The following is a 26,927-nucleotide window of genomic DNA, read 5'->3' as shown; positions in this document are numbered from 1 at the left end:
GAGCTCTGCTTTTTTTAGTATGAGAAATATACTTTTTCTTTTTTCAATTTGTAAGGTATAAAATATAAAACCAAACAAAAGAAATGAATACAATCAAGTGACAGCAAGAACCCAGCACTTATCTTAAAGCTGTTAGTACGCCGGTCTGTAACTGCTGACACCAGACATAGCCCAACGGGAGCCCCGTTTCACCATATTATGGCTTCATCAGGGGTTTGTGTCGTTGGGTGCAGCTAGATTCAACTTAGAATCAAAAATGGCGCTGTCTAAGTTGAATCTAGCCCGTTGGGCTATGTCTGGTGTCAGCAGTTACAGACCGGCGTACTAACAGCTTTAAGATAAGTGCTGGGTTCTTGCTGTCACTTGATTGTATTTATTTCTTTTGTTTGGTTTCATATTTTATACCTTACAAATTGAAAAAAGAAAAAGTATATTTATTCTCATACTAAAAAAAGCAGAGCTCAATGAAAGATACCACTCTACCCTGCTAATACCGCATAGAATTCCATAGTGATTCTGTGTTGCAGGCATCTGAGAGCTCAGCTTTGGTTCAGTTTGATAATCATTTTCACAAGTCTTTTTCCTGATTTGATTGAGCTATCGACCTTGACTTGTTTCCATTGTAAACTCTTTTGGTGACCTTTTTTTTTTCTACAAATGTGTTTTGTGAGATTGTAACTCAACAGTTCTATTGTCATCAGTCCAAAGCATTTTGTTCCAAAAAGATTCAGATTTACCAAGGTTTTCTTTTGCATACTTTAAACAAACATATGGTTGGGCTGAGAACTTTTCAGTGGTCCCTCGTACTACACTCTGGACAACTCCTCCAGTGTTAGCTAAACTTTTCAGCAGATCATTTATAGTAATGTATGGATTCTAGTTTGCACATCTTTTTATTATTAAAATTTATTTTCTTGGGGTGAGAAGAGACAAAGACAATCTAAGTTTTGTATGTGAAGTGACAAAGATTCTGCTGTGATAAATTTGAATTATACCCTTTCCTCACCATTTTTGGAAATTTGTTATATCTTTAATTTTTTATTAATTGTTTACTCAGGTACTTTAGCTAGATTGTGAGCCTTCGGGACAGATAGGGAAGTTCTAGGCACCTAATTTTTATTTTATTGTAACCTTTTCTGGGCTTCTGGGCTTTCTGGGGAGGTCGAGCTATAAAGAGGGCAAAAGCCTTGAAATAAATAAATAATTAAAATTTTTTTTAAAAAAAATCCCAAGACTGCTTTTAAACAGAGCTCACAAGAACCCAGGAGAATGCATGAATGCAATCCACTATTACCATAAATTATGCTGTTGTGTTTCCCACAGTGGGGAAATCACAGGGGTCTGCAGGTCACAGGTGCAATGAACAAGCTTCACCAGGAATGTGCCACTTTTTAGATCATGGACAATCTTTCCTGCCAGGTAAATATGAGTATCTGCTTTGCATATCTGACAAGTCCTTGGACAGTTGTATCTAAAATGTTCCTAGGTCTTCCAGATATTGCTCTGACTGCAACAGCTCCATCTAGCTTCCATTTCTTAGCAATGTTTCTGGTAACTGAACTCTCCACTCAGCACAAACATATTGAATGGGAATTCAGATTCCACCTACTCAAACCAAGTTGGTGGTAGTGGGATTCTTCATTATTCCTCACTCTTTGTTTTTATACTTTTTAATTTTTAAATTTATAACTTATTTTAACTTATTGTTATAATTTATTAAATAGTGTAAAAGTTAAATCACTTATCTTTAAATCCTTATCGGTTCCCCTTCCCGACGCGTTTCGTATCTCTTTTTCAAGATCGGGGGAACAAAAGATAAGGTTAAACCCGTTCCATTTCCTACTACCGCTGGCTATCAAAAAGCTGAGAGGTTAGAAATGTCAGAGCTTTTATTCAACCATTGGATTATCTTCCCTTGACTAATTAAGGGCTTCTTTTACTAAGCTGTGGTAAGTACTGGTGCACATTGACCACAGCTTAAAATGGCTTACTATGGGACATGCTCAGGTGTCCAGTGGTAAATTCCTAATCTGTACATGATACTCATGCACTACGAAATATTTTTTATTTTTGCACAGAGGGAGCATGTCTGGAGGTGGAAAGGGGTGTTTCTGCACTAATCAGTTAGCACAGATAATTATCGTGCACTAACTGATTAGCACAGGATGACCACATGAACCCTTAGGGCCAGATTCTTTATCGGTGCCTACTACTACAGCTACTGTTTAACACTTCTGTAATGCTGAACGGTGTACATAGCGCTGTACATTTTGGGCTAGATTCACTAACCCTCCGATCCGTGTGCGATCCGTTTCCGTTTGCATGCAGGCCAACGGAATTCATTAAAGGCCTGCATGCAAATGGAGACGATTGTTGGCACACCCCCAGCCAACTGCACGCATCGCTAAAGCCCTGACAGTAGTGACAGGAGAAACTGCTGTCAGGGCTTCTCTGCCGGCTTTTAAAAATTTTTTTCATCGGGCAGATATTTTGCATGCACACGCAAAATATCTGTCCGATTTAAATATCTGCCCGATTTAACAAAAAATTAAACTTCCCCTCCCTATCTTGGGAGGGGCCTGGGGCGCCTGAGCCAATCAGGGCGGGGCCTAAGGCCCACACTGGCAGTGCGTCATGAAGAGGGGCAGGAGCAGGAGGATTTGCGGTTCCTCCTGCTCCCCAAAGACTTCGCGGAAGGCCTGCTCCCCCCTTCCAAGCAATCTTGCCGCCCAGACTCTCCTGCTTTCTGTTGCCTTCCATGCAGTGCAAGCCCGCAGGTTTAAAGCGGGGCTGCACTGCGGTGTGCAGCCCCGCTTTAAACCCGCGGGCTTGCACTGCAGGGAAGGTGGCAGAAAGAGGAGCTCGGGGCAGAAAGAAGGGCTGGAAGATCAGGGCGAGCAGGCAGGAGACAGAGCAGGGCAGGAAGATCAAGGCGAGCAGGCAGGAGACATGGGGCAGAGCAGGACTTCTATGGAGCTGGAGAGTTGGAAAGACGTTTTCGACTGGTCTTCAGCAGTCACTTCTTGAGTTGATCAGCCAGCCTAGTCGGATCGGGAAATTTGTTTAGTGAATCGCGTCCCTACCTACTTTGCATGCAGTTCCCCTCATTTGCATGTGCGGGTCAGAATCGGATCGCAAAACAGGTTAGTGAATGCTGTAGGAGGGAAATCAGGTCGCAAAGGGCTCGCAAACCCTTTGACAATTTAATAGACAGACCCTGCTCAGAAGAGCTTACAATCTAACTTGGACAAACAGCTATGACAAATAGGGTTGAGGAATCAGAACCTAAGGTGAGAGGAGTTAGGAGTTGAAAGCACTCTCAAAGAGGTGGGCTTTTAACTGAGCCTTGAATACAACCAGAGATGGAGCCCACCGTGGGAATTCAGGCAATTTGTTCAGCACAGTAAAATAGAAGGGATGGAGTATGGAGTTGATAGAGAAAAAGTAGCATTTTTTTTTGCTACTTGAGCTTGTCTGCGGTGTTCTTTGCTCACATGTTTAAAGACAATAGACTGTTTTCAGTCCAATTCTTTATACATGAGTTTGCAAACCATTGGACCTCTGAGGAAGGCTTGTTCGCCAAAACACGCACCGTGTAGGGTCCGGTTGGATTTTTATCACTATTTTTTATCATTGTACTTTTTAAATTGAATTTTCATGTTTTTATATGTCAGTGTTTAATAAATTATCTCCAGAACATCTGTATCCACAGTTTTTTGTTTTCACTGTGGATTATTGGGTCTCCTCATTTTTCTTTGTAGAGGAAGAGAAGGGCACAGACAGGAGGGACTTACCAGCTGAACAGAGCTTACGGGGAGGAACATAGGAGGAGATAAGTGAAGAGAGATAGTGAGGGGCAGCTGAATGAATGCATTTGTAGGTAAGAGGAGTTTGAATTCTATTTGGAAACGAATGGGAAGCCAATGAAGTGACTTTAGGAGTGGGATAACATGACTATAGCGGCTCTCACTCAATCCTAACTCAATCCACGCCCAAACTCCGCCCCTAACCTCACCTACTTTCCATGTAGACACCTGCTGTGAGGTGATAGCGGCCAACCGAGTTAGGCACTTACTGGCTAATTAATTTTTAAAAATTGTTTTAATTCAGTTTTTAATGGCACTTCAAATTAACAGCTCCAATTAAGCCAATTGAAAACATTAAGTTAGCCGCCTAAATCGGCGGGTACCAACAATTTAGGCGCCTAAGTTCAGGGCCTTCCTACCTACAAAATAGGTATCGGTAAATACTAACTCAATAATTTTTTTAATGGCTGCGCGTTTATGGTGACATCAGTGCATGGCCACTAATGCAAAAAAAAGGAAAATTGGCCACTTTACTGCTGCAGTAAAAATGGCCTTAGTGCATGGGAAAAACCTGTATGCTAAGTCCACTTTATACTGCAGCTTAGTAAAAGGACCTCAAAATGCCTAATGAATCATTTAACCTTCTTTGGCCTTATTAACAACTTAAAAAGTACCGGAAGTAATGAATCAACTGCATGACAGGCCAATCATTTGCACTGCTATATTTACAGTTATTTTGAATATGTAAAAATAAAATAAAAAATAATAATTATGAATTAAAGTTTGGAAGAAGTGTCGTGTTTAACATTGTACAAAAATAGTGAGTAAAAAGCACACCCTACGTTTTTTTTGTGCATTTGGATATTCTAATATGGGAATTCTTCTTCTTTTTATTGATGTTTGACATTGTACCATACAGAGGTTGTATCAGCTTCTGTTCACTTATGAATGAACTGAAACATATAATTTAATCAGGGGTGCCTTATGCACACAAATATGATGGCAATGAGTAAGCTGAAGAAGCAAGACAGCCAGATTTTTAATAGGAGTCTGCAGTGGTATAGTAAGGGGGGGCAGACTGCACTGAGCACCATCTTGGTGGGGCGCTGACACCTCTCCACTCCCTCATGCCATGCTCGTGCCCTCCCTTCTCCGCACCCCCCATACCTCTTTAAAAATCTTCGCCAGCGCAACCAACTGCTCCAGCCTGCTGATTGCGCTGGTCTGTCTTCTTCTGAAATTACTTCTGGATCATGGGGGCAGGAAGTGACATCAGAGGAAACACCAGTGTGAACAACAGCAGACTTGAGAAGCTGCTCACGCCGGTGAAGATTTAATGAGGTACGGGGTGGGAAGGGAGGGCGCAAGTGTGGGGGGGAGCGGGGGGGGGCGGAGAGGAAGGAGGGTTGACACGGAAGGAGCAGGGGAGCAAAGAGGAGAGTGCCACTGCCACGGACGCTTCCAACCCTCGCTACCCCACTGGGAGTCTGGGAGAATGTGTTTAATGATCTCTCTCATTTTCTTCTGCCTCTCTCTCTCTGTACTCTGTACAAAGGTGTAATATGAGACACATACAAAGGCTGAATTCCACCTCCCAGAAAAATAACCGCTTAGAAGACAAAAATAATACTGTTTGAAAATTCAATGATTTGATAATGCAATCACTGTGTGTATATTTTCTCTTCTAACCTATCGCCATCCACTTACCCACATATGGGGGGTGGAGGAATCGGTAATCAAACCTTGTTTCACACAGGTAAACACAGGTTTACTTAACAAATATTTGATTACTGCTCCCTTACTGAAAAGTCATGAAGGATAAAGAGAAACTGAAGCAAAAAACCCCCAAACAACCCAGTTCTGTGTGTTTATTATGTGAAACCCAGGGACTGCATTAGAAGTTACAGTGTACAAATGGAATTTTGGCTTTAATTTTCTGATATTTTGGTCAGTGTTTGAAAGAGTCATACCTAAACACTTTCTGCCTTGAATCACAGCATTACAAACTTGGACATAAATAATGCAGAACTCACATCCTTGTAAACAATTTCATCAGTCTCATATATCAAACATTTTTTTAAAAACACATAAAACAGCACCATTTTTACTCATAAAAGTCAGATTTTTTTTCTATTTACTGTTCTCCTTTGCAAGGATCAGTTTACACCTTTACAGTAGTAGCAAAGTTAGGGTAGGGTTATCAGATGTCCGGATCTACCTGGACACGTCTTCTTTTTAGAGGACTGTCCTGGTATCCAGATGGATTTAGAAAACTTGGCACTTTGTCCAGGTTTTGGATGGCGCCAGCTCTGTCAGAGTTTGGGGTTACATCTGGAGGGCCAATGAGTATGCGCAGATGTGCCGCAATGACATCACATGCATACATGTTACATCATCATGTCACATCAGTGCATGCTCAGAGGCCTTCCAGACGTGGCCCTAAGCTCTGGGAAAAAGAGGAGATGAAGTTGTGTGGCGGCAGGGCTGGGGGTAGAATGGGGCAGGGCCATGTGTCCTCTTTCTTGCCATGAAAAAATATGGTAACCCTACATTCAGGTACAGACAGTATTTCCCTCTCTTCAGAGTGTTTCAATCTAAGCGCCTTTTTTATGAAGCCAAGCTAGTGAGTGTCACGCGGCAGAACCCCAAAGCCCTTTAAATCCCGAAGGGCTTTGGATCACTTACCATGTCAGAACCATGCTATGGGGCTTGATAAAAGAGGCCCTAAGTTTGTACCGGAGGCAATAGAGGGTTAAGAGACTTGCCCAAAATCACAAGTAGTGGCAGTTGAACTCTGGTTTTCCTAGTTCTCAGCCTGCTGGTCTAACTACTAGATTCCTGAGCTCTGCCATTCAATATGCTCCCTCAGTCCTCTCTCACAAACTCTATAAGTTATCTTCCCAGGCCAGAAAGACAGGACAGGGCTTGTCAAATAGTTAAATCCAATAATATCCCATAAAAGCCATACCCAGGGGGTGTGAGGGCCATTTCAGCAGTGCTCCCAACTGTGGCCAGCCCACAGAGCAGAAGACTAGGCCAGGAATCGATCCCAGGACTTCTGCTTGGCTACACAGAGCCCTAATCACTACAGTCTTGCCTGTTTATTTTAAGGCTATGGTGTTTTGTTGAAATCTTCAGTCTTGTAACTATAGCTCTATCTTGAAGGCCTTCCATATATCTTGCCAAGTCCAGGTCACACAATGCTGTGCCTAATTCCTTGCTCATTACTTTCTACAGTCACAAGAGGCGAGGTGGGTGGGCGGCTCCTACGGCAACAGATGCAGCGCAGGCAATCAGCAACATTGTGTGTGAAGAGCCGCCGGCAAGGGTGAAAGTACTGGTAGAAGAGAAGCATGAAAAAGATGGCCAGGCAGTATCCCACCAGCAGCTGAGTCACCATCAGAGGAGCACAAAAGTACTCAAACACGTCCGTTTTGAAAAAGTGCCATAAGATAATGAGGGCCGCATTTTCAAGCAGGCGCACACAGTAGTGAATACTCAGTCGCCCCCAGTTCTGCGCCTTGTCAATCAGGTCCCGGTCTGCCAGGTTCAGCTGCACAGCAGACCAGCAGAACATGTTGATGCCCGCATACAGAAAGCTGACCATGCAGAGCACTACAATGGTGCCTACGCGGCTGAAGTTTTTATCCACGTTATCTGGCAGAGGGGCTTTGCTTCTCCAGAACTGGACCCAGGGTAGAAAGAAGAGGACCAGCAAGTTGACAAGAACAACGGGCACAATCCACACCTTGAAGACACTGCAAAAGAGGACCAGGACCGTGACTCGTGTGGCTATCTCCAGGCATCGCCACAGCACAATGCAGACAAATGCCAGTGGGCGCAAATGAACCTTGTAGTCGTCATATTTGATCTGGATGGCCAAAATATTGCAGACCAGGGCACCGTAAGTGACTGATGCCAGGGATATGCCCATGAGAACTGCTGTATAGTGACACAGAAAGAAAAGAGTATTAGTGTGTCACGTAAATTCAGGTTTTACTGGGTCACAATACACTACCAAATTATCTGGCCATACAACTATCACTAGCCTGGCTATATTACCATCTCTGCTAACATCAGCACAATACCAAAGAGATTGAAATGGCTTATGGTAGTGGCACACAGTGGCATAGTAATGGGGGGGTGGGGGGGGGTGGGTCCATATGATTCTTTCCAGTTACAAGGCCTGCTGATGAAGGCAGTGGGAGGACACAAGATCCTTAATAGTCCCTGTGACATTTTGGTGCAAGTAGTAGCTGTGCCACCAGTGGCATAGCGAGGTTGAGAGGCGCCTGGGGAGGTGGTACCCCCACCCCATCTGCTCCTTCCCTACCCCCTCCTGCCATGTGCGTGTGCCCCTTCCCTTCTCCCATACCTCTTTAATGTTCCTGGCAGGAACCCCAAGCTGCTTCTCGCACCAGCATCAGCTTTTTCTATGACATCACTTCCTGCCTAGGAAGTGACATCAGAGGAAGAGCCATTACTGGCATGAGCAGCAGGTTGGGGTTGCTGCTCGCGCCAGGAACGTTAAAGGGGTATGGGGGAAGGGAAGGGGCACACATAGGGAAGGAGAGGATGGGGGTGGGGGTGGAGAAGAGGACGGGGGTGCCACCTCCCTTGGTGCCTCTCACCCTCGCTAGGCCACTGGTGGCACAGCTACTGCTTGCACCACAATGTCACGGACTATTAAGGATCTAGTGTTCTCTCACTGCCTCCACCAGCAGGGCTAGCGACTGGAAAGAGTCATGGGACTGGCCCCTGACACAATAATTGCCTGAACAATCTTCAGGAAGCACAAGCTTCACTCACCACTCAATGAAATCAGTTCCCCAACTCCCCAAAATATTTGCATATAGAGAATTTCCAGTGTGTGCCTCTATTTAAAAATTCAGCAAAGGAAAGTACATGAAATATAACAACTCCTCCAGTGCTAGCTAAACTTTTCAGCAGCTTACATTAGAGGTGTAGCGGCAAGAGCGAGCTTTCCGCCAGGCTATGCACCCTGTCCCCCCTCCCTGTCCTGTACATTGTACCTCCTCTGCCGCTGGAATCTCTGGTGGTCCAGAGGTGTAGTGGGCAGGAGCGAGCTTTCCACACTAGTGCTGCCCGATTCACGATTCGAATCGGTTCACCGGTTCACTTTGGGTGAATCGATTCGAATCGATTCCCTTTTTAAAAAATCGGCCTCCCCGATTCGGTGCCCATGGATTGGCTGCTGTTGCTTTGGGGTGAGGTTATGCGTGGCACGGATTCGATCTGAAGTGTGTGAGTGGGTGTTACTCTCGCCTTATCCCTTCCTCTTCTGGGAGAGAGCTGGTAGGTGATTGGTGGATGGTCGTGCAGGCGGGTTAGTTCCCCCACTTCCTATGGTGGCTTGCAGCTGGTGAGGGAAATGGTGGGCGAGTGAAGGTTAGGCCCCCCTTCTACTAAACCACATTAGCGGTTTGTATCGCCAGGAGCCACGCTGAATGCATGCACTGGATTCAAATCTATCTCATGCATATTTATTGTGGATATCCTGAAAACCTGACCTGGCTCTGGCTCTCGAGGACCGGAATTGCCTACCCCTGGTCTGACTCAATATGGCTATTCTTATGTTCTTAAGTATCTCTGGAGTGTAAAAGAACCACAGTGAGCCACCAATCCTGAGAAGGAGGAGACAATACAACAATATCCCTCAGATCTGAGCAAGGAGGGTAGGTAGCCAGAGGGAACTGCACCTGTGACTACATCTGAGTTCAATCCAGCATCGAAAGCTATTCAAGAGAAAAGAGAGGTCTCCTGGCAAAATTTAATAATATGTCTTTAGCAAATAAGTCAACTTTGGGACAAACAAACCTTTACTTCTATAAATTCAAAATAAATACAAGAGCACATGAATAAAAACACATGTATAAAAACTTGGTATTCCCAACACTGAAGTGACAACTAGTGGACCAACAGACACACCCCTGAGGCAGGCCTCCACCTGGGGGACGAAACACAGACTGTGTCGGGTCATTGGCCGGATCCTTTCAATACAAGGACTTTACATCCATAGGGCTTTTTATACATGCGTTTTTATTTATGTGCTCTTGTATTTATTTTGAATTTATGGAAATAAAAGGTTTGTTTGTCCCAAGGTTGACGTATTCTCTCCCACTCCCCACTTGTTCTCTTTCTGTTGGATTTTACGTAGGGTTTCTGTTCCTTTTATTTTGCTCTATTTTAGCAAATAAGTGCCAATAAAATTAGCACGTATGCATAATGCTACTCTATAAGGATGCACATAAATGCCAGGGGGCGTACATGTGGGTGGAGCATGAGAGGAACATGGGAGGGGCTTCCAGTTACGCACATAAGTTTAACATTTCCTTGTTGTATTTAGGTACCATCAGTTGCACTAAGTTTGTGGTGGTGTAACTGCTGGCAAATGAATGTAAGGTGTGTTAATACTGGGTTACACTAGTACTTTAGAATTGAATCTGGGTACCAAGATGTCATAATAAAGTGGACTCTCCCTGTGCAGCACCAGAAACCTATAAGGAGAAGCACACTCTTAGAGAATTGACACCTAATGTCTAATCTCAGCTTTGCTCTCTGCCTATTGCTATTGTTCTGAATCTATCCTTTTGTCCTGAAGATTATTTTTTTAGTAAACATTTGGTTCAGAATTACAATTCTGGCTTGGAGTTATTGAATACTGGTAAAGAGTGGAGTGTGTGGATTAATTTGCCAATAGCCACCCACCCAAGTTATACTGGTCCCCACCTGGACCCACATATTGGTTAAAGCTACAGCCTCAGCATCCTGGGTTTGTGGGTTCAAACTCACACTGCTCCTTGTGACCCTGGGCAAGTCACTTAATCCCCCCATTGCCCCAGGTACATTAGATAGATATAGATTGTTAGCCCACTGGGACAGACAGGGAAAAATGTTTGAGTACCTGAATAAATTCATATAAACCGTTCTGAGCTCCCTTGGGAGAAAGGTATAGAAAATTGAATGAATAAATGAATAAATAAATACTGCATCCAATGAGAATTACCTTACATATTATGAATTATATCTCTGATAACAGTCCTTTGAGGAATGATCCAGGCTGTCTAGGGCAGTGTATTGTAAACTGTGTGCTGCAGCACACCACTGTGCCTCCTGAGATTTCAGGTGTGCCGCGGTACACTGGGGAAGAGGAGAGATGCCAGCGCCAGCTGACTGTCTACAGGATGTGCTTTTCACAAAGAGAGGCACGTCCTGTAAGCAATCTCCTGCCGCTGGCCTCTTCTCTCTGCTGGACCTTCTCTCCAGCGCAGGTCCTTCTCGGCGCAAGGCACGCTTGAAGGGCCTTTGTGCATGCGCTGATGTCATGCATGAACGTGATGTCAGCATGCCAGCGCACTTTCGGAGTGTCTTGAGCCAGGGACACTAGGTTTAGTGTGCAGTGTCCCGCAAACGTTTTGCAGCCGCGGCACACTAAACTCAGGGCTGCGGCTGGAGGGCATCTTGAAATGTACAGAGGTCAATGTGATGACAGCACATGCATGTGTGATGTCATCCCTTCAATGCTGATGTCTGCGCATGCGCGGAGGCTCTCCAGATAGGGCCCTGAGCCTGCAATTGCTACGCTGGTGGAGAAGTGTGGATAGGAGGAGAGGCACCGGTGCCGGCTGACTGCCTACAGGACATGCCTCTCGCCATGAGAGGTACGTCCAGTAAGCAGTCAGCTAGCACCTCTCCTCCTGGCTTTTCATGGCACACCCAAAATCTTGCCGGCACAGTTTGTGATACACTGATTTAGAAGCTAAGCAGGAAAATCACGCCATTTGAGGAGATGGCATGTGATGCACCGTGTGCTCTGATGGAGCATGAATGAGGAGGTACAGTGATGGAGCATGACTGGTGGGGGAGACAGCTTAGCTTAGTGAAGCTTTGTCCTAGCAAAGGAGTTGAAAACTCTCTCATTGCCAACTTGATAAAGGCCACACATCAATTAAAAGAAACTAGATCTTCACTAGTCATTTCCCCAAAAATCTGCCAGGTCTGGATTTTGGGATAAAAAAATAGATACTTATTGGAATATTTATTATAGAAATCCAAACCTTGCTGAGATTTGTTGGTCACATTTTGAACCATTCTCTAACTCTGTTAGTAAGCCAGAAAGGTAGCCCCTATCAATCAACATGTTTGGCAAGTAGCCACATTTTTTCTCACCTCTTGTAACTGTAATGTACTTTTCCACCACACTAACATACAGCTGTAAGGTAAGCTGAGGGGTGGAACCCAAAAAAGCCTGTATGACAGCTGTACGTTTGAAGGCATTGCGATGTGTGGCAAGCTTACGGGCTGAGTGGCCAATTTCCTGCTCAATCTCCTCCTGGAATCCACGTTTGAGTTTCTTCTTGCGAGAGATGCTGACATATGGCTCCTCCTGTCTTCCCATCTGGAAGTACACGAACAATGCCTCCACACACCTGCAAGCACAAAACATGTCCTGCTCAGCTCCGTAATATTTATACCTCCTTGGGGTTTATTTTTTAGGGGGGGGGGTGTCTAAGGCCTGAGATGATACATTCAATCATTGCCATCTTTTGCTGCTTTTCTTCTAAAGTTTGGTAGCAGAGATTATTGCCCTTTCTTTCAAGCCCCACCACACTGCTCCACCTACTCTTTCCATCAGCTTCTCTCCGCACATTAATGCTTCCCCCCAAGGCTGAAGTACATTATTTTATGATTGGTGAAGTTATGTACACTGGCTTGCACCATTTCTTGCTCCCGTCACTATAAAATGTTGTGAATCTGCCCATCACTATAAAAAGTTCCATTTTCACAGCCCTAAAGTAAACCCAAAAAACTGGACATGAGCTTACCATCCTTGAGGGCCTACTATGAATAACGGGGTGCCCGATATTTCTACTATATTCTCTGTTTTATAGAGGTGAACTTGATTCTATTAAATTTTCATCTTGATTTTAGAAGTTATCAGCACAAAATCAATGAAGTACGTGCTTTTTATAAAAAAAAATAAAAGCATATACTAAGGGCTGCTGAAAAGTTCTCAACCCAACCATCAAAATTGGGGCAGTCTCCATTGTGGGCTATACACTTAGTCCAGTTATTTTCTACTTTTTTTGTTCCATCAGAAATATAAGGAATGAGAAATGTGGAAAATTGTTGTATATAGCCCTCGATGGAGACTGCCCCAACTTTGTTGTTTGGGCAGAGAACTTTTCAGTAGTCCCTCGTACTAGTGTAGTGCTGTAGGTTGTAGTGTGAAAAGAGGTTCTTCACTGTAGTGGTTAAAAAATTTATTTTTATATAGTCTTTTAGTGGGACAACCAAAGTGGTTTTACATATTAGTTAAAGGTATTTTTCTATCCCTAGTGGGCTCACAGTCTAACTTTTGTGCCTGGGGCAATGAAGGGTTAAGTGACTTGCCCAGAGACATAAGAAGCCACAGTGGAAACCGAACCCAGTTCCTTAGCTACTCCTCACTTTATTAAGATTTATTTACTGACTTTTTTTTTTTTAAGAAATTCATCCAAGGTGGTGTAGAGTAAGATTAAGCCAGACACGATCAAGCCAATTACAACAGTCAAACAGCAGTCAAAATATTATATACTATTGACAGTACAACATAGTAAGCAATAAAGGCACTGAATTGGGAAAAGATCCTAAATCTTCTCCAATGGTTCTGAAATCACTGAACCCCATTTGCCTTCATTAACTTGAAATCTTAACTGCCATGGCCCAGGTTTTCTGCTGTCATTACAGCTCTACAAAGATAAGAAGCTAGTTATCTCATAACAGCAGCTCAGATAAAGTAGGGGTTCTCAACCTGGTCCTCAGGACATAACCAGCCAGTTGGGTTTTCAGAATATCATAGAAACATGACCACAGATAGCCAAATGGTCCATCTAGTCTGCCCATCCACAGTAATCATTATCTCTTTCTCTCTCCGAGAGATCCCATGTGCCTATCCCAGGCCCTCTTGAATTCAGATACAGTCTCTGTTTCCACCACCTCTTCCAGGAGACTGTTCCACGCATCTACTACCCTTTCCGTAAAAAAGTATTTCCTCAGATTACTCTGGAGCTTATCACCTCTTAACTTCATCCTATGCCCTCTCATTGCAGAGTTTCCTTTCAAATGAAAGACTTGACTCATGCACATTTATATTACGTAGGTATTTAAATGACTCTATCATATAAGAACATAAGAATTTGCCTCCGCTGGGTAAGACCAGAGGTCCATCCTGCCCAGCGGTCCGCTCCCGCGGCGGCCCTTCAGGTCTATCACCTGTGCTGTGGTCCCTGACTATTCCTATAACCTACCTCAACTTCTATCTGTACCCCTCAATCCCCTTATCGTCTAGGAACCTATCCAAACCTTCTTTGAAGCCCTGTAACGTGCTCTGTCCTATCATGGCCTCCGGAAGCGCGTTTCACGTGTCCACCACCCTCTGGGTAAAATAGAACTTCCTAGCGTTTGTTCTAAACCTGCCCCCTTTTAATTTCTCCAAGTGCCCCCTTGTACTTGTGGTTCCCCACAGTGTGAAGAATCTGTCCCTGTCTACCTTTTCTATGCCCTTCAGGATTTTGAAGGTTTCTATCATGTCTCCTCTAAGTCTCCGCTTTTCCAGGGAGAATAGCCCCAGCTTTTTCAACCTGTCCGCATATGAGAAGTTTTCCATACCCTTTATCAGTTTAGTCGCTCTTCTCTGGACTCCCTCAAGTACTGCCATGTCCTTCTTGAGGTATGGCGACCAGTACTGGACACTGTACTCCATATGCGAGTCCCCTCTCCCGCCTTTCCTCCAAAGTATACAGATTGAGATCTTTAAGTCTGTCCCCATACGCCTTATCACGAAGTCCACACAGCATTTTAGTAGCCTTCCTCTGGACCGACTCCATCCTTTTTATATCTTTTTGAAAGTGTAGCCTCCAGAATTGTACACAATATTCTAAATGAGGTCTCACCAGAGTCTTATACAGAGGCATATACTGGCCGTTCCTACTGACCATACCTCTCTCTATGCAACCTAGCATCCTTCTAGCTTTCGCCGTCACCTTTTCAACCTGTTTGGCCACCTTAAGATCATCACATACAATAACACCCAAGTCGTGCTGTTCTGTCGTACACAAAAGTTCTTCACCCCCTAAATTGTACCGTTCCCTCGGGCTTTTTGCAGTCCAAATGCATGACCTTGAATTTCTTAACATTATATTTTAGCTGCCAAATTTCAGACCATTATTCAAGCTTCGCCAGGTCTTTCTTCATGTTATTCACACTATCCAGCATGTCTATTCTATTGCAGATTTTGGTATTATCCGCAAAGAGACAAATCTTACCCAACAACCCTTCAGCAATATCATTTATAAAAATGTTAAAAAGAACAGGCCCAAGAACAGAACCTTGAGGCACACCACTGGTAACAACCCTTTCTTCAGAGCGATCTCCATTGGTCACTGAAGGATCTGGCTCAAGTCTCTGCACTACTGACGGAGGGCCTTATCCTAAAAGGTACCTTCATTTGGCGCAGCCGAACAGGGACTTGATCTACAGACTTGAGCCTGTTTGGCACGATCGTCTCCCTCGGAGGATTTCAAACCTTGCCTCCTACGAGACCCGTAATAGCCGGCATTAACCTGGTGGTTGACCAGGAACGGTTTCTCGTCGAAGACAACGGATTGCACCTCGAGAAGGAACGAATCGGTGGAGATTTCTGGCTCCTGGTTTTGTTGTGCCGGTACCGGACCTGTCTTGGTAAGTGAGAAGTTGATTCCTTCTCTATCCTGTCTCTACCTCTTCTGTCTAGTAACTTCTTAATCCGTTGTGAAGCACAGAGAGATATATAGGATTCTGGTTTCTGGAAATTGGAACTTTTGTTGGGTGCATATATAGATTGTATAATATGGGTCAGAGCACCACCGACCCCCTTCAGATCATGCTTAAATATTTTACAACTGCCTTTTCTGGCGATTATAGCGACCCTAAGATTTTTTTATTGTTTTCTTCATCCTTATTTTTATTGTTGTCAAAGGCTTAGTATTTGGAATTTAATCAACTTTTTGTCATACTTGTCAAATTAATAAAACAAAAGCTCTGGGGACACCTGACAAGACACAGAGAACGAGAAATTGGTGATGTTGAGAAATTACCCGGGGAGATGGAAATAGCATTTAGGTTGGAAACCTGGGAAAGGTTGGTAAAGCAAGCCAGCATGATTGTTTTGCCGAAAGTTGCAGACAGGATAGTGTAAGTTGCTTAACAGGGTAAAATGCATGTGGATCAAGACAGAATTAAGAATGTGAGTTCGCAATGATGAACGAGAATAAAGACTGTGATTTTAGATATATGTTGCGTGCAGTGGATTTGTTACAGACAGTGAGCAATTTAAAGAAAGTTGAGCCAGATAGTTTACGTGTTCTCGCAGTTGTCAAAGTGTGTCTGCTGGTAATAAAAAAGAAAAAAAAAGCAACCGTTTGTCAGACATGTGGGGTTTGTGTTGGGCACATCCCTGCCTTTGTATTCCAGTGTTGGGGGATTTAAAGTACAAGACTAACAATGATAGAGGTTAAGTATCCATATTTTTCTGAAAATTGAAATATTTGCTAAACATGGGCTTGATAATTCAAGTTCAAGTTTCAAGTTTTATTATTATTTGATGAATCGCCTATACAAACATTCTAAGCGCTGAACAAAAAACAAACAAAAAAAAAACAAACCAATATTTTAGAGGACAAACAATTTTAAGACACAAGTACAAAGTTAAATAACAAAGTTTTTAAGAGTTTTATAAAAGAGATAAGATCTTTTTCTTTTCTGATGTACAGTAGCAGTGCATTCCACGTTTGTGGCGCTGTAACAGAAAACATGTCATTTCTTCTTGTACCCACAATTTTTAAGGAAGGGACAGTTAATAAGTCTTGTGATGATGATCGTAGAGAACGAGGGGCATAATAAGGAATGATCATTCTAGACATGAATGTGAGGCTCATTGAAAGCTAGAACTTTAAAAACCAAGAATAATATCTTAAAAGTAATTCGGTGGCTAATAGGTAGCCAGTGGGACTTAATCAATAGCGGTGTAATGTGGTCAACTTTTTTTTTTTTTTTCCTTTATGAATGAGTTTTATTGATAACGGATGGATTGAGATTACTTCTTTTGTGCTAACAGTCTCCCTTGCTTTCCCGTATTGTGTCTTTATCCTGGTGTTCTTTATGAATTCTTTCTTCCCATGCATGTTTGTATAAAGTGTTATTATCAATCTGATTTTAAATACAATTGGAAACAGAAATACCTTTCAAATAAACTTGGTAGCTCAAACTCCAGAGGAAGGGGGTAGTTATTATGTAAGGACAGTGCAGAGTAAAGTAGCTACATCTAGTCTGCAGCAGTGCCCACTCCTCAGAGTGTAGCGGGACCCAGGTGGCAGACAAGGGTTCCAGGTCTGCCTGCAGGGAACATGGCTAAGTGACCTCAGGGGTGGTGTCACGTTAAAATGTCTCTTCTTTGTCTTCGCAGTCATACATACAGAGCTGTTCTGGACCTGTTACAATGAGCCTTTTTCTACCCAGAGAAGGAGGACAATGTTCTGCTTTCAGTAACCTTGAAATGACCTTGCACTTAACATTTAACATGTTTCTTTTTTTCCTTTGAATTGACATTGCCATACTTCAGAATACCTCTATATTTAACATTGTACACTGTATCTTACTTTACCTAGTAAGTTTTGCTTATTTTTCAAGATTGAAGCACACCCTAGCAGTTGCGTCCCTGTCTGCCTTATGAATGTAATTGGCAGGGCACCAAGCCAGAGTGATCACATTCTTACGTTTTCTCTTTCGGACGTTCCAGTAACCATTAATAGATGCCTTTTATTATTATGCCATGTGTTATATCGCACTTTACTTTGCCACTGTGTGCACACAATTATGATTCGTGCTATGATGGACGTTTGTTTTTGTATAACTGTGCATTTCTCTGCAGATCTAAGTTCAGCTCTGAATCCTTGCCAGCTGGAAGAAAAGTTTCACGCCTTTTCTGTTTTCTATGTTTGTTTATGCCCTGTAATCTTTGTGTTGTCTATCTGTTTGGTTTGTGGGGTACCCCGGGGAAACCAACTATACCATTGGCCATTTTTGGAGATTTTTCTCTCCCTTTTTGCATTTTTGTTTTTTTCCTATCTAAATTGCCTTTCTAGCTGTTCACGCCCACGCTGCCCTCTGGCGCCAGCGTTCCTTCCTCACCTCCTCTGGATCCCCTATCCAACACCACCAACTCATCCTGGACCTTTTGGATGCTATCTTGCTACCCTCCAAAGTTTCTATCATGCACTGCCGGGCCCACCGTCGCCTCCGTGATTTCATCAGCCGCGGTAATGCCTTGGCTGACCGCTTGGCTCGCCAGGCGGCCCTCCAAGGTCCGCCCACACCCCCTCTTCTGTTATCCCTTTCCTCCCCTCAACCTTTCCTTCATTCCCTTTCCCCCCAGTACACTGACCCCGAGCGCAAGTGGGCCACGCAGCAATCTGGCCATTGCACCCTCCCATCCGGATGGATTACTATACCCTCCTCCCACACATCCACCCCCCTCCTGTATGTTCCACAACTCCTGGCCCTCACTGTTGTCCAACGTGCACACGATTTTTCTCATGCCGGTAACCCAGCTCTCCGCACTCTTCTCCGACAGAATTTCTATATCCCGAATCTCTCTCAACTCATCTCCCATGTTCTGCTCCGCTGTGTCATTTGCCTCCGACACACCCCTCTTCTGTCAGATCCCCCGTTCCTGGTCACCAGCCTATCGGTTCACACCCCATGCAAGTCCTCTCTACTGATTTTGCCTACTTGCCCCCCTCCCATGGGTTCCGTTGCCTCCTGGTTTTCATTGATTCCCACACTGGGTGGCCAGAGGCCTACCCAGTGTGCACAGAGAAAAGTAGGGAAATAGTAAAGGCTTTACTCCATGACATCATCCCTCGCTATGGCCTGCTCCTAGTGATTGGCAGCGATAATGGCCCCGCCTACATATCACAAGTCACACAAGCTGTCTCTCAGGCTCTGCAAATCACCTGGAAATTATATGCGGCCTATCACCCCAGAGCTCTGGCCAAGTTGAACGCATCAATAGAACTATTAAAACCCTCCTCGGCAAAGCAGCAGAAGAAAGCCGCCTGCCATGGCCCAAACTGATCCCTTCTGTTCTATTTCGCATCCGTTGTACCCCAGGTAAACGCAATCAGTTGTCCCCATTTGAGCTCATGTATGGCCGACCCCCGCCGATAGTCAGCCCAGACCCTGAGTCTCTTGAACAGATAGGGAACGCTATCACAGACGCAGAGATAAAGCAGCTAGGAAAGACCATTATGAAATTACAGAACTGGGTCATTTCTAGAGCCCCGCTGCCAATTACAACCCCTGTTCACCTCTACAAACCTGGGGACCAAGTGTGGCTAAAAGTATGGAAGAAAGAACCGCTGAAACCCCTTTGGGCAGGGCCTTTCACTGTCTTACTTGCTTCCCCCACAGCTGTCAAATTGTCCCGCCATGAGTCTTGGATTCACTACAGCCGTGTGAAGCCCGCTGCTGAGTATATTTGTAAAAAAGGGCCTACTGACCTTCAACTGAAAATCACGCGGCTGCCCCACACTCTGGAAGAGTAATCACGCACGTCTGATCCAGAGATCTGTCAAGATATTTAATATGAACTCTGTTGTATATTTACTGCTTGTGATTTACATCTTGCCAACATTGTCCATGTCCCCTACCCCTCCCACGCCTGGGTGTGCCCCTTGTGTGGCACTAGTGGACAATGGGGGCAAAACGGAAAATGTTATTAGATTTCAAACTAATTATGAGTGTAAGGATCAACTAGTGACCCCTGTATGTATATATAACAAGGTTGAATATTCTATATGTAATAATGGATATTCACAGATCTGTTTCGACCCCAGAGCAACTAATAGGGATACTTGGATAGAGGTCAGGTCAGTCTGGGATCAGGGCCCCCTGATTCAACAAACCCTGGTCACTAATCCCCATGTCCCGGCCTCAGTCCTCTTTGATGCTTGCTATGCCATGGACCAGAACCCCACCTTCCTTGGACGTTGTGGTGCCCTAGCATAGAGGAGGGAATATATGCACAACGATAAATACATGTGCCTGGCGGGACAGAAGCCGTCCCACTGTGAAGGGTCTTCCGAACACTACTACTGTAACTACTGGAAATGTGTATCCTGGGCTACTTGGGGTATGACCTGACTGCCTACCACCCGAGCCATATTATCCAAAGTGGTGACTACCTCTGACTGTGGCCTCCAGAACTGTAATCCACTTAACTTCACTATCCTACAGCCGTTTAAATGGAACCTCGATGATAGCCTCCGGAAAGCTCGCTATCTTGTGGGCCTACAGATATATGGTAAAGGCACGGACCCTGGTACTGTCTTACACATCAAACTCGTTGAGAGACACCGGATCCCTGAACAACACAGCATTGTGTTTCCTGACTTTTATGAACATATGAAACTTGACCAACAAGACTTTGTGCCCTCTGACACCACTCGCAACCTTTTCATACAGTTCGCTGAAGCCATAGGAGCCACCTTAAATCTGACAAACTGTTATGTCTGCGGGGGCACCCAGCTGGCCTCTGAAAAACTCCATTCTGGCAAAACACTGCATACAGCGTCTCGGACCATCCTTTACCACTCGTGTTGGACACCTGCAGTGCCAATCCTTATGGACTAAAAACAGCACCTCTCAGCCCGGTTGGACGTATTGGACCGGAGATCCTAAGTTAAAAATACCCAGACGATGGAATACTACTGGCAATGCTACCACATTAAATGTCTACCTCAACCTGCCTGCTTCTGCCCCTTGGGCTGCACCAGAAGGATACTACTGGATCTGTGGGAAAACGGCATACCCCACTCTACCCTCAAATTGGACTGGCACTTGTGTTCTGGGCACTATCAAACCAGCCTTCTTCCTCCTCCCGTTATCCGAAGGAGAACATCTGGCTGTCCCAGTATTCGATCAACGGGCCCGTTCTGAAAGAAGCCTGGAAATTGGTAAATGGGAAGACACTTGGCCCCCGGAGCGCATCATTGCTGTCTACGGTCCTGCTACTTGGGCTGATGATGATATGTTTGGACTTAACTCACTGACTGATTGGGCCTCCAAACCGGGACTCTTTAAAGCCCTCACCATAATTTTCCTGGTATTCTCTGTCATATTTTGTGTTCTTCCTTGCCTGTTACCATGTTTATTGAAAACCCTTAACCGTACTATTAGGACTACGATTGACAAAAGTACCACCGCTCTAGTCCTGGCCCTTTCCTCCTATCACCCAGTCCCCACTTCTGATACAGATGGCCCTGACCTCCCGTAACCCAGCTAGTCAGCTAGCCTACAGAAGAAAAGTTGGGAATGAAGGATCCCTAGCTAGCTGACATAGCTGGGTCACGGTGTAGATGAAGAAAATTCCATTTTAGATCAGTGGGTCATAATTAGTACAAAGAACAACTTGTGACTCCATTTTATTGCTCTGAGAAATCACGTATGCATGCAGGCCTGTTCTATGTATCTGTCTTAGTGCCTGGCACGGCCAGGGGGGCAATAGGATGTTAGCCTGTTAGTTAGCCTTGATGTATAGATTATAGGATGGATTTATGGTTTTGTTTTTCTCTCTGCTGTTACCTTTTGGTCAGAGCTGGTTAGAACTGGTTTGAACTGGTTAGGATCCTATATAACTTTGGTGTCCGAGATCCTCAGGGTCTTCTGTTTATGCAGCCAGTTCTGCTCAGAAGTCCAGCATATATGCTTGTTTAATAAAAGCCTTTTTTTAAATCTCTTCAGTCTCTGGCTCAAGTCTCTGCACTACTGACGGAGGGCCTTATCCTAAAAGGTACCTTCAGTCACTACCCTCTGTCACCTTCTACTCAACCAGTTCCTGACCCAGCCTGTCACTTTGGAACCCATCCCAAGGGACACTCAGTTTATTTATTCGATGTCTAAGTGGAACACTGTCAAAGGCTTTGCTAAAATGTAAATACACCACATCTTGCGCACATCCTCTATCCAATTCTCTGGTCACCCAGTCAAAGAAATTGATCAGATTTGTCTGATAAGACCTACCTCTAGTGAATCCATGTTGCCTCCAGTCCTGAAATCCACAGGATTCCAGAAACATGACCATATCCACAAAGAAAATGCACAAGAGAGATTTGCATAGCACATGCAAATCTTTCTCATGCATATTCATATTCCTGAAACTCCTTCAGGCTGGGTGACTCCTGAGGTCTGCACTGGGAACCCATGGCAAAAAGCAGTAGTTCTCAACCCAGTCCTTGGGACAGACTCAGCCAGTCAGGGTTTCAGAATAACCACAATAAATATGTATGAGAAGACAATGGAGGTAGTACATGCTAATTTATCTCATGCAAATTCACTGTAAATATCCTGACAATCTGACTGGCTAGGTGTATCCATGGCTTGAGAACCCTTGCTCTAGACCAGGGGTCTCAAAGTCCCTCCTTGAGGGCCGCAATCCAGTCGGGTTTTCAGGATTTCCTCAATGGATATGCATGAGATCTATGTGCATGCACTGCTTTCAATACATATTCATTGGGGAAATCCTGAAAACTGGACTGGATTGCGGCCCTCAAGGAGAGACTTTGTGATCCCTGCTCTAGACCAGTGTATCGCAAACTGTGTACCGCAGCACAATAGTGTGCCTCCTGAGTTTTCAGATGTGCCGCGACAAACTGGGGAGGAGGAGAGGTGCCGGTGCTGGTTGACTGCCTACAGGAAGTGCCTCTCGCAGCAAGAGGCATATCCTGTAGGAAATCAGCCAGCGCCAGCGCCTCTCCTTCTTTCTGGCCCTCTTCCCTGCTGGCACCCCCCACTGGCGGCTCAAGGCCCGTCTAGAGGGCCCTCACACATGTGCAGATGTTGACATCGTGCATGCGCATGTCATCATGGCGACATCCACGCACTTCCGGATGCCTCGAGCCGCAGCCATTAATTTAGTGTGCCGTGGCTCAAGAAAGTTTGCGGGATACTGCTCTAGACAAATGCTGGAGTTTAGATGGGTCTGAATGTGGGTAATTCTGGGAAAGTGGGAGTTCTACAAGGACAGAGTTGAAAAGGAGTTTCAAGGGAACTGGCTGGGAAGAGGTTCAAAAATTCTGTACAATGGAAATATTCTATCCAATTTAGAAGAATTATAACTGCTTAGAGAGCTAGAAAGAATGGAATTCTGAATAATTGTTAGAGCCACAACTTTCAGAATGTGGAGGATGGCAATCCTCCAAGAATGCAAGACACTGTTTCAGAGATGTACACGGAGTGGTGTCATTTCTTAAATGGGGAATACTCCTTGAAACAGCTTATAATGCGAAACGCTGAATTCACTTCGGAGCCCCATTCAGTATATCCACATAAGATGAGATAAGTTCTTTCATTGACTTTAAATTATATATTTAAATTATATTTGAATGCTAAGAAAATTATTGAAAGGCCGATGAGGAGGCTGGCTACTTTCAGGCTTGAGTGTTACATGAAATATGACACTCGAGTTTAGCTGCCGAGGTCATATAAACATTTTCAAAAGATTTTGGACTGAACCTGTTATGAAATGAAGAAATATCTATGAAATTTCCGTAAGCAATAGGTGACATTAAGAATATTGAGATATAATAGAGTGTGGCATTAATTAAATTTATATATCAGAGATATTCCAGTCACTTTAGTGAGCAGGAGTATAGCTGGAAAAATTTTAAGTTGTGTGGCCGAGGAGAGCATGAAATAAAAGCATAGTGGTGGTTGCAAATGGCAGTGGTGTAGCGAGGGAGGTGGTGCCCGGCATTGCCATGCCATGCGCCCCCCCCCCAACTCTTCCCCATCACTTGAGCACCCCTCGTACCTCTTGAAATGTTTGCTGGCATGAGCAGTACCTTCCACCTGTGGCTCCCTTCTGATGTCACGTCCTGGTCTTGCGGCCAGGATGTAACGTCAGAAGGGAGCCAAGGCTGGCCCAAGCAGCAAGCGGAAGATGCTGCTCGTGTTTGCAAACTTTTCAAAAGGTACACAGGGGGCAGAAAGGAGGAGAGACGCCGGCACCCAGGATGGTCTGACATCTTGCCCTTTACTACCTGTGCAAAATGAATTGTCCTGCAGTATTTGGACAACAATATTCTACCCCATGTTGCTATGAAAAATAAATAGAAAAGTACTAGTTTCAAGTTTCAAGTTTATTAGGATTTTATATACCGCCTATCAAGGTTATCTAAGCGGTTTTTACAATCAGGTACTCAAGCATTTTCCCTATCTGTCCTGGTGGGCTCACAATCTGTCTAACGTACCTGGGGCTATGGAGGATTAAGTGACTTGCCCAGGATCACAAGGAGCAGCGCGGGGTTTGAACCCACAACCCCAGGGTGCCGAGGCTGTAGCTCCAACCACTGCGCCACACACTCCTACTGTCCTATAGTCTCACAATGTGGACTTGTTTTCTAGAGCAAAGCATCTTTTCAGATGGAAGCACCATGGTATCCGTTTTGAGAATGACTGAAAGAACTCGCCATGGAGGGGCCTTCCCATCCCCACCTCAGCACTGGTCTCAAGACAAAGAGTTGTGGCGTCTAAATGGTACAAGTTATTATCTGAGTATATGCCTAAAAAATCTAAAACAAGTCTCTGTGATATTTGGAGTATGGAAATTCAATGTCATCAGTGGTCCAGAATATGGAATCGTAGAGTGAAATGCACAACCTCTGCTGCATTGAGGCAGACTCTGTAGTTTTTGCTATACAGAGTGTTCTGGACTCCAGTAAGGTTACAAAAAGTAGATAAAAATCGCTCCAATAAATGCTGGCATTGTCAGCTTGAGCCAGGCACATTAGATCATTTGTTATTTCATTGCCCGTTAATTAAGGCCTTTTGGAAATCCATATGGGGCAAAATTACTTCGATTCTTGGTGTATCCTATTCCATTATCATGTGGGACCGTTTTATTTGGAACTTCTATTATGCCTGAGAGTCCGCTTGAAATTCACAAAAATAAGCTTCTCTTGGTAATGTCTGGAGTTGGGTTATAGTTAGTTACAAGAAACTGGAAAAATTGGGGTCGTCTAAACTTCACATTCTGGTGGGAGTCACTGTGTTTGTATTATCAGTATGAACAAATGTTAGCGGAGCAAAATGGTCAGTTCCGGGCATTTAATGACATCTGGAGCCCACTGGATATGTTTGTTAAAGACCATGGCGGTTTCTTTTATTTTATTCAGATTATTTATTGCATTATTCATATTCTTTATACACATCCAGGAGGGGTAAGGAGGGTTGGGTGGGAGGAAGTTTGGGTTGTTTTTAAGAATTTGATGTAGTATAAAGTGCTGTTTGTTTGATGTTATTATGATATTTTCTTGCACTTTGTATAAATTATTATATAAAATCAATAAAAATTATAACTCAGAAGACAAAGAGTTGACTTCACAGCATTAAGAACTCTTTGTTTATAGAAAGTACTATTACTACTACTAATTTCTATAGCACTATTAGACATATGCAGTACTATATGCATTCCCCCCCCCCCCCCACAATATTCAGTGCTATTCAGCCGGCCATGAACAGCTCCTGGCCAGCCAAATAGCACTTAGTCATCTATCCATTGATATTCAGCTGGCTAATGGCTATCTGCTCCTGAATATCTGGCTCAGCAGGTTAACCACTGACCACCTATGTTGTAAGACAGGCCGGTCACCACCAATATACAATGGTTCACCAGCTAAGTTCGGCAGCCAGAAAGACCCACCTAAAAGGCAGGTCTATCTTTAGACGTTAAGACTTAGCCAGCCAGTTGCTAAATATTGTCTTAGCTGGCTATGTCTCGGCTGGCCAAAACTAGACTGGAAATTCATTGCCGGTTGCTAGATGCAGCACTGCCATTGAATTTCTGCAGACCATGGGAGACAGCCATCTGTCTCCTGTGGTCTGAATATCAGGCCCATTATATGCAGGTACTTTCTCTGTCCCTAGTGGGCTCACAATCTAAGTTTTTTTTGTACCTGGGGCAATAGAGGGTTAAGTGACTTGCTCAGGGTTACAAGGAGCTGCAATGGGAATTGAACCCAGTTTCTCAGGAGCTCAGTCTGTTGCACTAATCATTAGGCTACTCCTTAGCAGTGACTGGATGAGCTTACTTCTGTCCAAGCTTCCTACTGTGTCTTGGGCTCTCATTGTGGTACTAATCGAGCTGAGGGAAGCTCCCTTTGAGCCATTAGTTACCTGTGAGTTGAAGTACTGAGCTAGAAGGTTTTATTTTGGTGGTAGTCACTGTGGCATGCAGAGTCTGAGCTTTATGCTTTAGGAATCCTTTTACCAAACTATGGTTAAAAAGTGGCCTTATTGCATCCATACGCAGGTCATACCCACAGGTTAAAGCCATTTTTTACCACCAGGGTAAAAGGGCCAGTTTTTCTAGTTTCCATAATAATGGCCACATGCTAATTTTCCCATTAGTGTATGGCCATTAGCACATAAGCCCCCTACCTCCATCCATTATATAAATGGTACAAGCTTACACGCTCAGAATGCACTAATCGGTGAGTGAGCAGAAATGTAGCTGCGCTAACCAGTTAACACAGAACACACCCACTCTGCCCCCAGCATTAATAAATAACACATACACAACCAAAAATTACTGAGATGCTTCAGCATGCCCTGTGGTAAGTCATTTTTTGCTGTGGTATACATGTTGACATATCTAACATGTTGCCATAAAAAGATTTATTGATAATAGGGTTGTTCTGTCCACACATAGACTTCCACCTTAACCAGTCAATCATCCTTCCAATATTTTTTCCCAGACCACTTGTCCACAAAACCAAAATGTCCTTGGATTGTTAAAGAGCCATACGCTTCTATCTGGAGTGGACTAAAGTCCTTAGAAAGTCCATCCAGCTTTTTGTTTCTTTGATATTAAACCTAGGACTGTTGTAGCCAAGTATACACGAACCAATGTCAAGGCTCATGTCAAAGCCATAGCAGAGTCACTAGCCCATCCATCTCCATGGAAGAAATCCACAAGGCTGTGACTTGACCTTTTAGCCTACATTCCCATACCATAACTGCTTG

At 44.2% G+C, this 26,927-nt stretch overlaps 1 protein-coding gene and 1 non-coding gene across 2 annotated transcripts in view; both read right to left on the bottom strand.

Moving 5' to 3' along the window:
• Positions 1 to 1,262: 1,262 nt before the first annotated feature.
• Positions 1,263 to 1,427, bottom strand: LOC117361677. The gene has a single exon (XR_004539716.1). It is a non-coding gene; the product is annotated as a U1 spliceosomal RNA (small nuclear RNA).
• A 2,332-nt stretch (positions 1,428 to 3,759) lies between these two features.
• The window catches only part of XKRX (XK related X-linked), a 43,389-nt gene continuing 20,221 nt past the window's right edge, over positions 3,760 to 26,927 (bottom strand). The window contains exons 2-3 of the mRNA XM_033946549.1: positions 11,997 to 12,256; positions 3,760 to 7,748 (exon numbers count right to left, since the gene is read on the bottom strand). Of these exons, the coding sequence (XP_033802440.1) occupies positions 7,000 to 7,748; positions 11,997 to 12,256 (1,009 nt within the window). The 3' untranslated portion in view covers positions 3,760 to 6,999. The remainder of the gene's footprint in view (positions 7,749 to 11,996; positions 12,257 to 26,927) is intronic.

The sequence above is a fragment of the Geotrypetes seraphini genome, chromosome 5 (assembly GCF_902459505.1).
Source record: "Geotrypetes seraphini chromosome 5, aGeoSer1.1, whole genome shotgun sequence".
Classification (NCBI taxonomy): domain Eukaryota; kingdom Metazoa; phylum Chordata; class Amphibia; order Gymnophiona; family Dermophiidae; genus Geotrypetes; species Geotrypetes seraphini.
Note: the sequence above shows the minus strand (reverse complement) of the source record. Positions and strands in the feature narration are given on the sequence as shown.